Raw genomic sequence first — 13595 nt, 5'->3', positions numbered from 1 at the left:
GAGACAATGAGGAAGACCAGCCTGTCTGATTAGAGAGCTTTGGCTGAACTCAAAGTTTGTGATCTTTGGATGAAGGGACAGGTGACTCAGGTGACTACAAACACACCATGAAGTTATGCAGGCAAAAAATTAGGAGGACCAAAGCCCAGCTAGACCTTCACCTGGTAACTGCAGTAAAAGACAAGAATAGACTTCCATAAATACATGAGAAAAAAAAAAGGGAATCTCCATCCTTTATTGGATATGAGTGGGAAACAGTGAGAAAGGATGAGGAAAAGGCAGAGATACTCAATGCCTTCTTTGCTCAGTGTGATGGTAAAACCAGCTGATCTCCAAGCAGCCAGCCCCCTGATCTGGAAGACATGGATGGGGAGCAGAATGAAGCCCCCACAACCCAAGGGGAAACGCCCAGTGACCTGCTTTGCCACCTAGACACACACAGGTCTGCAGGGCCAGGTGGGATCCACCCAAGGGTGCTGAGGGAGCTGTTGGAAGAGCTCACTGAGCCACTGCCCATCAGTCACCTGCAGCCCTGGTCACCCGGGGAGGTCCCAGGTGACGGGAACCTGGCAAAGGGGGCACCATCTACAAGGGCCAGGGGTAGGACCTGGGAACTACAGGCCTGTCATCCTGACCTTGGTGCTGGGGCAGCTCATCCTGAGCACCAGCACACAACACATGCAGGACAACCGAGGGACCAGGTCCAGACAGCGTGGGTTTGTGAAAGGCAGGTCCTGCTTGACCAACCTGATCACTTTCTATGACAAGTGACCTGCTCAGTGGATGAGGAGAAGCTGCATTTTACATCCTAAACAATTCTAGGACTAAAAAACCAATTCATCTATCTGACCTCACAAGTAACTGTAAGAAAAAATGACAGGACGTGCATATTCACTTTACCAAAGGTTTTCACAAAACTTTCCTAACAGGAGAAGCATACCATGAGACAGGAATGCTGAGATCTAATCCATGTATCTATTCTAGTATCCATGGCTTTTTCTCACTCTGGAGCTATGTGGTCTGGTCCACTGCATTTATGATTCATTTTTCTATCTTAAACACATGACAAAAGAACTAAGGATTAACTTTTGATGACCCAAACGACAATACAGTACATTTTGACTTTCACTTTTATTCCTATGATTCTTATGTACTGGTTTTTTTTCAATTGATCTTTTCCCCCTTATAAAGATAAATAAAAGAAAAAAAATTGTCAATGGAACCAGCATGCCCCATGATGTGGAACAGTCTGACTTGGTGGCTCAGGAATGCAACCTGTGATACCCACCGGTAACAATTCCTTGAGCCCAAGAAGTGTAGTAGCCTAACTACTGTGCACAAAGATAAGCAGCATTCTCATACTGTTGTCCATGCATTTCTTACCCATGATGGGAATCGGTGCAGTGGTGGTGTGGGAGGTTTACATCCCGGGTCAAGTGTGCTCGACTCAGAAGTCACAGCTTCTCCTTGCTCTGCAGGTAAGTGATACATTCCCTCACACGCTCCAGATTCTCCCCTCAGCAGGCCACATTCTGTCTCCATCTTCTCCATTACCCCATCATCATCAATGTCTGTCTCCTCCACGTGTGCAGAGCTGACTGGAGGGTCTGTTATGGGCTGGAAAGTGCTAGTCTCTAAGTGCATTGCACGATGGAAAGAATTAGCCCCTGACTGTGGTTGGCTGTGATGTCTCTTGGCTAGCTGGATACTGTCTCTTGGTGTATTGGGTGTTCGTATTTTTGGAAATGTCATACTACTCCCAAGGCTGCACTCCCTCCCTGGAAAGAAGGAATGAGCTGTAACAGCTGATGTTGACACAACCAGAGGTGGCTCAGTAGTTTGGAGATGTCCCTCAAGCATGCTCATAATTTCTGCTGAGGAAGAGGAGTTCCGCTGGTGGGAATGGAATCTGGCACTCAGATCATTAGAGAAGCAGGTGCTATCCAAACCCACTTGTTGCAAGGTGCTCACAGCACTACAGTTTCCTTCCAAAGATGATTGGAAGGTCAAAGCCTCAAGAATTCTTGTGGTTTCAGCTGGAGGGTCCAGTGATATGGGACCAGAGCACCCTAAACCATGTTGAGAACTTACAGTGGGAAATACATTTCTCTCTGTGGACAGATTCCAGCTTGATGGGTCAGGCATGAGCTTCAGCATGCTCTGGGAAAGCAGAGATTTCTCCTCTCCATTCTCAGTAAAGGTGTCATTGGCAAGGACTATGTTTGCTGAAGAGAGGAGATGTTTGGAAGGTCCTGTCTGACACACCTCTCTGAAACCAGGTGCAAGGAGCACAGATTTCTGCTCTATCTTCTCAGCAAAAGAGGCTTCTGATGCTTGGGGCTTCAGGGAATCACAGGTCCAAAGAGATTCAAAGGGAGGAATGCTGGTCATATCTACAAGGAAGGAGAACATATGGTTAAGGCATTGAAACGCTTTGACGTCTTCAGTGTTGCTTCCTAGTGTACATTCAGTTATATTTCAATAGCATCCTGGCCTGTTTAGGACTATACAGAACAGAAAGGAGATGGCTGGGCATAGTTATAACCAAAGTACTATACATTTATAACTGGGACTAGCACAGAAGATATGAATAGGAAATGATTAATCACTGCTTCTGACGAAAGTGAAATTAAGGGCTTCCTAATGAAATTAGGCAGCACGTTTGAAATTTATGGAAGGAAGTTTTTTCCCAAACAAAAAAGCAAACAGAATGCTGCAGACAGGCCAGAAAAAACTAATGTATCAGTAGTACAGGAGTTCAGGCCTAGGAACTTCCTAAACTACTCAGAGCAGAAGCTGGAATTATATATGGAGAGAAGACCAGCTTGCATTATTTCGTATGGTCCTTTGTGGAATGTGAACAGCCAACCAGGAGCTGGGATATTGGCCTAGGCAAGCTTTCCGTCTAATGCAATATAGGAGTTTTTATTCTCACCTGTATAATTATGCCTCCTCTCTTAAAACATGAGAAGGAAGTGCACCTATCCACACAACACTTTGTCAAACACATCAAAGTGGCCAGAACACTGCTTAGCATGGCTTTTGGTTTTAGTGGACCTACAGTGATTGAACTCATCAAATAATCTGGTATGATTCCATGCATTCCCAGGGGCTAGATGGAGCTTCCAGCAAAGGTATGGAGACCTTCTTAAACATCACAGCAACTGGGGAGTTTACTCACTTTTCAAGAATTTCCCTAGAGCTTTTTGTTATCCTTTTGTGATATATGACCCACACAATGCTTTATGGCATTAAGTTTTATAATAGTCACTTATATGGTTTTGCTGTAAAATCTTCCCTTTTTCAGTTCTTTCCGTGCCCTTTCAGTTGCTATGTTAGAGGATGACATAAAAGATAGATGTCTGTCCTTTCTACTTAGTACGCTTATTATTCTTTCTTCCTTTCCATAATTATTAAAAATTATCTCAGTTCTACAATTTCCATCAAATAGCAGCTTTAGAATATAAGAAAGCGGGGATAAAACTTGGAATGGCAGAGGATGTTTGATTGACCTTGGCATTTATATTTATTTCAGCCTGACTGAAAAAGAACCAAATGCTTTGGAAATTGCAAAATATGGGCAAGTGTGACTCTGCACAACTGTTGCTGAAAATGCTGCCTGAACATCAAACTCTATGGGAATTGCTTAACCACCCGTGGGATTCACAAGGAAATAGAAACAAACTGAAGACACAAGGTTACAGAGGGAAGACCAAAACAGCAGAATAAATTACTGTTGACAGCAGAGAGGATGAAACCTGCTCTTGGAAACAGCTGAGAAAAAGACAATAATGAGAGCATGACCTTGGCACTTGATTCACAAGGAACTGAATGTTAGCAAAGCTAACACATAACAATGGCACACACAAATCCTGGCACATATTTTCCCCTGACCCTAAGGTAAATCATTAGTGTAGACTGAAAAGATGCCATTCATTTTAAATATTACTGGTATTTTTGCAGCTTCCTGGATGTGACAGGAGATTAAGATGAAGAAGCTATTACTATTAGCACAGCAAGCAAGAAGAGATTTGTCCCTCTGCAGAGGCCTCAGACTTTAGCCTGGCATACTGAGACTAGTGAGGGATAAGAGGAGAGGGCAGTGCTGTTTACTGCCCAGAGAGCTGGGATCCAGGGCACACTTAATACCAGATTATTAACGCAGCTTACCAGGCATTCGCTTTTTGTGAACAGTCAGAGCCAGAGGGGATGAGAGAAACCCAGTCATAAAGCATTTCACTAGAAATGTGGTGGGATTTAGAAGGAATTTTGCCCTATTCCCTTGCTGTGCAGTAACAGGAAAGCCAGAAAGACTTCTGCAGGAAAGAAATGTCCCCTCCCCCCATGCCCAGTGAAGTTCTGGAAACTAGTTCATCTTATTGTGACCAAACCAATAAAAAATAAAAAAAATAAATTAAGAGATAATTTCTTTTTCAAAGCACGTTACAACAAAAGGTGCTGAATTTAAGCCTAGAGACCAAAGTTTCCCATCCAGCCACCAAAGAACTGCAAAAACCCAAAACACCATAAGCAGCTTTCTCCAACCCAACCTGGTGGCACAGAGAAACCCAGCTCCTAAAGGCAGACCAAAGAGCTGCTGCCTTGGCTCATTCAGTTACTCAGCTCACATGCCAGCAGAGGTTCTGTGGGGATGAGAATAATTCACACACGGAGATACACTGAAATATATCACTGAATGGAGAGTTCTACTATGTATTTCAAATGAATGCTTCCAACTCAGGAGTTTAGTGGCTTATTTTAATGGCAAATGCAGATTCTAACAAAAAAAAAAAAAAGGAGTCTATACTGAATTGGTGGGAAAAAAATTAAGAGTTAAGGGAGGTAAGCATGTTATTCCCATCTTAAAAATGGATCCAGCTAAGGAACAGAGCAACTCTACTGCCTGCTGTCACAAATTCTAATTTCTGACAAACTTAAGAATACAACCCGGGAATGCTGACTTCCAGTCTTGTGGTGGTTACTAGGCTACAGTGCCAGGTGAACACATTTACCTTGCAATGTATCCTGAAGAACTCCAATTTGCTCCATCAGTCTCTGATTACAGTTTTTCAGGTGGTAATTTTCTAGCTCTAGCTATGAAAGAAGAATAATAAAAAAAGAAACATAATGCAAAATTGTGAGCACATGTGACCCACTACACAGAACATGCCTTCATCTTTATTACTTTCAAGTTTCTTAACAAGGGAAAAAAATGAGTCTACCAGTCACCTCGAATCCTTTTAATCAGCGACATCACTAGAGCACCCACTTAAAATATTTTGCTATGCTTTCTGAAACAGCCTCTATATGAACTATTGGCACTTCTCAAATACATCTTAAAATTTACTTCCCTGTTATGGCTTATCATTTACACCTGTTGCAGAAATAACACTCATGAAAGAAAGAATAAAAAAAAACATTACCCAGAAGGAGCATTTGTTCTGTCTCACCCTTAATGTAGTAAAAGAAGATCCCATGGACCCAGAGGACCAAAGAAAACAGCAAAAACCAAATTAACATTAAGGGTGCATTTACATTTCCAATTAGGGCATGAGAGATTCTTTGCAAATTTGCTTTATGCCTTTACTTCAAGAGTCTCAGTATCCATTTTTAAACACAGCAGTGGTACACCCAGACAGACTTTCCTCTTGAAGCAATCACCTGTGGTGCTGTCTCGAGTAACCCATTGGTACCAAGTTCTCCAACTGGCAGTGATCCACTTGTGCATGCTATGCACCTGGAATCAGCATCTGGCACAAACCTCTTTGCCAGTAAAGCGTGAGTGTATGGTCCTGGATTCACAGCAGGTCATACCAAATCAAACCCTCTGCTTCCTCCTTTGTGCTGCACCAGTCAGTAAGCTAAATGCACCTTTAGTTATCTCACACAGGGAAGAGAAGCAGCACAGGAGTTCAGTGGATTACTTAGGCAATCTAATGACATTACGAAGTCACAACATAATCAGTGCCCACAAAGAATGCTTCTCCTAACTCCAACAAATTCCCTTTCTGTCATAAACTTGGAAATACATGTTTTTCACTTGGAATAAAGGACCAGGCTACCCACTCCCAGTTGAAAACTACTACTTGAAAACTACTACTCCATATTTAAAACTGCATGCTGATCCACTGCTGTCTTTGTTTTTCTAGAGGGTAGGACCAGATAGAGGCATAAATCCACAGGATGGATAGAACAGAGAAGTCAGAGACAAAAAATACTGGGCAGTAGGAAAACAGCACTAGTCAGAGATGGTAAATTATAGAAGAGCAAAGGACATGTTTGTGTAACAGGTACTCTGTCAGAAATGAACAGAAACTGCTTCCAGAGAAAAGAAGGAGAGGTAAAAGAAAGCTAGGTGAAAGACACTTGGGATTAGTCAATCTTCAGAAACTGCTTTTGGGCACTGATGACTTAACAGTCATCTACAGTTTGCCCAATGAAGTAAATAGCCCTTGGTAAGAGTGATGATCCCAGCCCTACAACTGAGTATGTTCAGGGCCAAACAAGCAGAGTGCCCCTGTGGCAGACTAACTGTCCCCAGACTGCTGTCCTACGTAGGAAGCCCCTGGCAGTGCAGCCACATGTACTTACATGCCTTGAAACCTGGTAGAAAACCAGAGACTTACCTCCCTGAGCTTAAATGTTACCCACTCTTTGATCTTGGCAGCTTTCTCTTGAACAATTTTGGCTTCCTCAGTCCTCAGCTGTTTCTGTCCCATAAAACCAAAACCAACATTAGATGCATAGGAAAGTACAACTGTTCTCAGTGAGTTACTGCATCAGGAGTGACTGAAACACAGGAGCTCCCATTCCAGACATAAGATTTATGACTGCTACTTGGATACAATTTTTCAGCTGGCATCTGAAAAAAATCAACCTCTAATTTGTCTTACATGGTATCTAGAGTCAAATTCAGAGGTTTGTTTCAGAAGTTTGTTGTGTATTAGCAAAATCCAGGTTAGGTAACAAACTTACCACAGTTTGAGTAGAATCTGCAACTTTTTCTGTTTCAGATGGCTTTGCAATGTTGCTATTTGCTGTTGAGCATCTGTAGTGTTCCCCCAGCCTACACACACATTATTGGCCAAAGCTAATAAGAATTAAGCACTGCCTATAAATGATTGATAAAATACCAGTCATTCCAAGCAAAAGGGATTCAGACGCTGTAAGCATGAGTCTAGAGCAGAACCTTTCAAGGTGCACAAGATGCAAAAACCAACAACATATTTATCACACACACACATACACACAATATTCTCATTGAGAAAGTAAATTGAAAAAAAGTTCCACAACCTGACCTTGAAAAATATCAAGATCATGCCTAAGATCTGCTAGGAGGATTTCAGATGCTATGAGTGGTTGTATGTTTACATATCCATTAGAACAGGCTCTAGTCCACACAAAGGTGTTATGGCAATAGTGTTGATTTGCAAAATGACCATTGTTCCCCCAGGTATCTGCTTGGGTAATACTGCTACGTTATTTTTGCAGCTGTGTTTTCTCAGCTGTGTTTTTAACTTTTCTGGAAATTTCCTTTGAAAGATGCTGAATTAACACTGTGATGACCTGAAGCTTTCTGTTTTATCTTCTGTGTGGCTTCATCAGAAGCAACATCACTGAAAACTCTCCTATCTACATGATGATTTAAACAACTGCAAGAAGAAATCAGTTCCAGGAACAACAGAGGGAGGAAGAGAGGGGGACAATATGCTGCATGTCACATCAGCCCTGGTTTCTCCAATTAAAGGGCAAAGATAATGCCTTCTGGTAGCAGCTGGTGGTTTCCTTGTTCTATTGTTTTTTCTGAAGTAAAATAATACCAGCAATTATAATTATAAAAAATGTCAGTTCCTCCCACTTTAAACGTTTCACATGGATAAATAGACCCCACAAAATTCCCCACATTTTCATATCTTTTTCTGACATTTTCACACTTTTAATCACCACATGCTATTTATCACTACAACTGCACATTTAAGGGCTTTTATCCAAGTATGTTTGCTGACTTTAAAGTAGGCACAAGCAACATTATAGGCAGCAGTAACATTTGGAGTTGAGCATAATGAAATTAAAGCAATCAAGTCAGATGCTTCAAGAAGAAGATTTATTTAGTTGGGTTTTTTTCCTTTTATATGACTCTGTGTGCTCCTAATCATCAAGTCTCAACCTCTGCAGGAGTTAGCATACTAGATGTGCCTACAGGTCTGAAATGATCTAGCACATATAGCAGGTCTACCATCTCTGAATGTCCATCACATGGGAGTTGGCTTTGAATCTCTAATGACCTGGACTTGTCCTGGAACATGGTCCAAGAGATAAAAGATTCAGATTACTACACTATATGGTGAACTGCAATGCCAAGGCTTTATTTAGGGTTCTAAAGTAGAACAGTGACATGATGACAGCATTGTCACCATGTGTAATAAACCCTGCCTCTAAGCAGAACCAATTCACTCAGGCACAGCAGCCATAGATGCAGTTATTGTGCTTTAAGTTCCAAAAGCAATTAGAGATTCTTAGTGTCCCACACTATTGCGTGGCCCAGACGTGACCTCAGTGCTCTCTTAATGATGCTCTGAACTCCATGGCTCTTCCCATCCCAGTGAAAACAAACAGGATGCCTTACAGGGACCCTTAGTAACCTTCTAGCCCTGCCACCATCTGATCCCATTCTGAAATTAAACCAGTGACTCTGATAATGAGTATTTCTTGTCTGGAATTGCCAAGCTTTGGCTTTCATTTCTAGAAGCTCATTTTGCCTCTTGTTGCTGGAACAAGATTTCTACTAACAGCCCTTGAAACAGGTGGCAATTAGTTCAATGTAACTCAAATGGCCAAATAATTTTTTTTTGTAAAATTTTACTTCTATTTAAGTTATTTACTTAACAACACATAAGAATACCTCACTCCTTATGTTATAAAAACCACAGGGCAAGGCCTTTACTAGAACTGAAATACAAGCCCTGCTGGAAATGTAGCACCTTCCTTCCACCAACTGAAAAAGAGAGAGACTAGGAACTATCCATACTGAGAAACAGCTGCTCTTTTATAATGACATCTGACAAGAGATAAACTATGCTGGAGAACTGCTAAAGGCTGGGAAAAGACCCTTCCCAAGAAGCAGCATGAACAGAAATGGGCTACACAATGGTTTTGCAAAGCAATCACTGTGGTAAAAAGACAGAGAAAAACTGTGACCAGACTGTAGCATTATAATGTAGGGTCTCAGCACTAACATAAGGAAGCCTTTAGGCACACTGACTGATCTCCAGTGGTGAAGAGACATGGGCTGCTGAAGCTGAGTGCATGTTTTGTCCAAAAAGGAAAGAGAGGATCTTGCACTGGGCTGGACATCATCTTACAGCTGATCTGGAGGTAACTGAGAGACTAACTTGTAATGAGACATAATCCCTATCTTTGAAATACACATTACAGAATCTCTCTAACTCATGAAACCTACAGGCCTCCCTGTAGAAAATATCCCTACCTGTTTTGCTAGGTGTGTCTCCAATTTGTTGATCAGATCGTCCTTTTCTTGCATTGTGCACATCAGCTCTTGGTATTTCTTGTGCAGGGTGCTGTCAGATTCTCCAGTCTTCACGTTGGCAAGTTTTATCTTCTCTTCCATAACTCTGACCTGTAATGATAATCAGAAGGAAATTGAATAAACCTAAAAACCACCAAAACAAATCAATGTAAATCAAGGAACTGCTTGTGTATTGGTAAGAGAATGAAAATAAATGAGAATATTTGTGGGTTTCTTATATTTCAAGTCAGGAAAGGAAAAATAAAACATTAAAACCACAACATCCTTCAGGTCACACTAAGTTTATATTCACGTTTGTGGAAGGATCATTGTAATGCCGAAGCAGTAACAGATGCAAACTGAACCATGAGCTAAATGCATGAGATAAATGCATCAAATTATTAATCAAAGACACCATACAGGCACCATAGTCTCCATACACCTACAGACATGGTACATCCCACCTTTCTCCTTTGCAATATCATGGCCAGTTTTTTACCTCATTCACTACCAAGGTATATACCACAAAACCCTCGCCATTTACTTCAGATTAAAATTTCTATACGAAAATGTACTATGGGGTCCTTCATCCTCCTATCCCCAGCTTAAGACATTGTTTTGGCAGCTCCTGTCTTTCTGCCAAGTCTTCTCCCCAGACCGGCTAAGGAGTTACAATGTTTGATATTTCAAAAGATTTGCCTGTCTCCGAGCTCCTGCCAGTGCCAAGACTTCCTCAGAGAGAAAGATCACTGTAGTGCTCCTGCACTACAGACAAAGTTTCGATCTACTAAAATCTAGTGGCTACTGAAGCATTTCAGGTTTTTAGCAAATTTTTAAAATCTTTGTTTTCTTCAAAAGCTTTGTCTCTCAATCACTCCAGTTTACCATTACCTCATTCTATTACAATGGATTATAAGACTTAATTTCTAAAGATGAATGGAATCCCTTCAATTTAACTCAAACGTACTAATTGCAGCATTTGATGATGGGAAAATCTCTGGTTCCAACACACCTCAAAGAAGCTAAATCTGCAAAGAAACCAACACCAAATACCATAAATTTAGCATGAACTTAGAACCAGAAAGACAGAATGCAGGGAGCAATGTGAGCACTTCACAGAGCCTCTGCAAGAGGGTTAGTCACGCTCTGCTGAGCAGCCTACACTCCATACTTGCAGAAGCTGTGTTTTGTCCCCCTGTCTGCCTGTATTAGGCAGAGAAGCAAACTGCCTCTTCCTCATACTGAATCAGAAAGGTAAGCACCCAACATCCGAGCCAGAAAACTAAGCCTGCTGAGTCGGATGTGCTTTCATTAGAGTTTAGGGTGATTATAGTAAAAAGAAATGGCCCCTCTTCCTGTCTGATGCCCAAATGCTGACTCTGTGCTAGAGGCTCAGCGAGGGGACTGCAAACATGTGATTTCCTTAATTGAGGTTGGCAGCTACAGGGAGTCCATTGAATTAACAAATCCAACGCCCCAGACTCCTGGAGAGAAAGATAACAAGGGATTTTGCACTTGATGTGGAGCCCTCTCATTTGCTGGCTGCCTCTCATTCACAGTGAATGTACTCATTAGTGGAAGGGAATGGTCCTACTCTTACGCTGTCACTTCTTCAGGCTGTCAGGCAGCAATGTAGCATTTCTCTAAGAACATTTATCTCTGGATGTGGATAAGGCTGCTGGAAGGCAAACACTGATCATTGCTAGTCTTTAGGACCTGCCAACATATGGCAACAGAACTGCTGGTGGCAGGTGAGTGGAGGTGACCCTCATTTCTGCTACAGCCTCCCATCCAAGTTCTCCCTTTCCTGCCCATTCTTGGACATGGATTTGACTTGTTCTCCATCCTGTCCTTTGCTGTCATTGCATCTTATCATATCCTGGGCACTCTGCTCCTGTCACTGAGGTGTCCACTGGTATGAAACCTTCACTGGCCAGTGACAATCACTGTAGTTCTTGGTGGTGCTGTCACAGCTGTCACTTTTGCCTCTATTGTGCTACCTTTGCCTGTCTTGGCTGGGTGTGAACTTACTGATAGCACTCTCGAGAACAACTCTTGTTCTTCACTGGTAGTTGCTGGTCTAGCATAGAAGCCAACAGCACTGTGTCAAGACATAGCATCTTTCCTAGAATTAAGCCAGTCAGTAAAAAACTCTTGATGTCAATATCAAACTGGTGGGGAAAAATATGTTCTGCAGACACAACACCTTTCCAGGTACTCCAAGTTCTTGATTCCCAGGTGATATGTCTCCCAGTGCTTATAACACTGCCTATTCAGTCCTTCACTTCTGAAATCATCTTTGACAGTCATTCTTGGCTGTCTGACTTTTATTTCTACCCTTCAACCCGACTTAGTGCTCAGTCCTGCAGCTCTTGTCCAGCTGGAGGAAGCTCATTCACTTCAAGCCTTCCCTTCAGCTGTGATCTGCAGTGATCCAAGAGCTCAAACCACCTGGCTCATCTTGGCTCTTTTGTTTCTATAATACTCCTTAGAGTGCAGAATGTCTGCTTCTGAAAGGTGTATTATTCTCTATTGCCTGTTCACAAGCTGAATACCTCTCTCCACTTCTCCATTATTCAAGAAGCATAGAAGAACTAGTTTAGACAATATGCCTAATTTTTAGATGATTACACTAATAGACAATGAATTCAGCTCTTACTGTTTTTCTCCATAGGTTCCTGAGCCAGAGCAGCAATTACTAAAAAGTCCAAAACAAGTGATAAGGGTGTGTCTGCAAAACCTACTTCTTTCACAGAACCATTTCTACTTGTAGACAAGTCCTCACCAGTACTCTTAAGTATTTGTTTCCTGAGGACCTGCCAAGCAGCCTTATCTTTGCAATTTAATCCTGAGGTACAACATCCCCTTCCTTTTCCACAACCAAGCATGCCTATCATGGATGAGGGGGTAAAGGCTGTGAAGCTGACGGGAAGGTGTAAGGTGCTTGTTTTCACTTAGGGTTCAACATATTCAGGCACCTGCTCACAGCTAAGGCTCACAGACTGGGAAATAGACCAGAAAATCCATTCACCACTGTAAATTAGTGTTTCTAGAAGGGAATAGCACTGCAGATTGCTGTCTGTATGCTAGACTGGAAAGAATTAGAGTGAGTTAACTGCTGGACTTGTACCAGAGCCACCATCAAAGGATCCCTTACCTGTTTCTCTGCATCCTCAGCTCTTTGCTCTGCTTCTATCACTCTCTGTTCCAATTCCTGCATCTTCAGAGACAGAAAAGAGAGAAGAGAGGGAAAGAAAGAAAATAAATTAACATCACCTGGACATTAATGTTTTACTCAGCACTTGTGCAAACTTACAGATCTTTGGCATATTTTGAGTTAACTGGACAGCTTTGGCCAAGCAAAAAAAAGCCTTTGACCTTTTCCAGTGTTCTTCCCTACTTTGAATACACCGGAACCATTTTCTCATTAGTGAGCTTCATCATTCATTACATGGGTCAAAGGCACAGTGCCAAAGTCTTGACCTCATCCCTACAATTTACACACCATGGGCTGTCCCTGCAAGGAGCCTGTCTACAGTGCACCATTCTTCCCTGATCTTATTTCAGCTAGGATTCATTCACAATGGTAAATAAAAATGAATATATCTTGGAAAGCTCACAGCAGGTTCTCTATAATGTCACATTATAACCACTGAATACTTTGCTTTGGCTTCAACGGCATCACAGACTTATAACTGACAAGATTAACAACGATCTTAATTTTCCTATGCTTCTTTTCTTTTTAAAGAGCTTTGCAAACTGACAATTATGTGATTCAACATCTGAACATTGCTGCTATCAAAGTCAAAGGACACTGAATTGAATTTTAATCTAAATGTTTATAAGTCACTTCATTCTTATAAAATTCAGACATACCTGGGGTGCTTCTAATAATTCACCAGTACAGCCCTTTTTTTGGTGGGTTATGGTTGGTTTGGGGGATGTTTTGGTGATTTTCTTTTAATTGTTTGTTTGGTTTTGTTTTAAATTTTTCTTTAAATATCAACCTAGCCTCTCATTTGGTGTTTGCCAAAGTCATCTTCACCTGGCCTGCTTCGATTGGTCTCAG

At 41.7% G+C, this 13595-nt stretch overlaps 1 protein-coding gene across 6 annotated transcripts in view; it reads right to left on the bottom strand.

Moving 5' to 3' along the window:
• PLEKHH1 (pleckstrin homology, MyTH4 and FERM domain containing H1) overlaps nt 1-13595 on the bottom strand; it is a 50991-nt gene that overhangs the window by 24379 nt on the left and 13017 nt on the right. For 4 of the 6 annotated variants that reach the window (XM_030950295.1, XM_030950299.1, XM_030950297.1 and 1 more), the window contains exons 3-7: nt 12684-12746; nt 9488-9637; nt 6627-6710; nt 5013-5094; nt 1384-2393 (exon numbers count right to left, since the gene is read on the bottom strand). In XM_030950295.1, the coding sequence (XP_030806155.1) occupies nt 1384-2393; nt 5013-5094; nt 6627-6710; nt 9488-9637; nt 12684-12746 (1389 nt within the window). Of the gene's footprint in view, nt 1-1383; nt 2394-5012; nt 5095-6626; nt 6711-9487; nt 9638-12683; nt 12747-13595 lie in introns of those variants that run through there. The other 2 variants (XM_030950296.1, XM_030950300.1) reach the window with 2 other exon arrangements.

Source organism: Camarhynchus parvulus, chromosome 5, assembly GCF_901933205.1.
Source record: "Camarhynchus parvulus chromosome 5, STF_HiC, whole genome shotgun sequence".
NCBI lineage: Eukaryota > Metazoa > Chordata > Aves > Passeriformes > Thraupidae > Camarhynchus > Camarhynchus parvulus.
The sequence above is the reverse complement of the archived record's forward strand: the minus strand, read 5'-3'. Positions and strand labels throughout refer to the sequence as shown.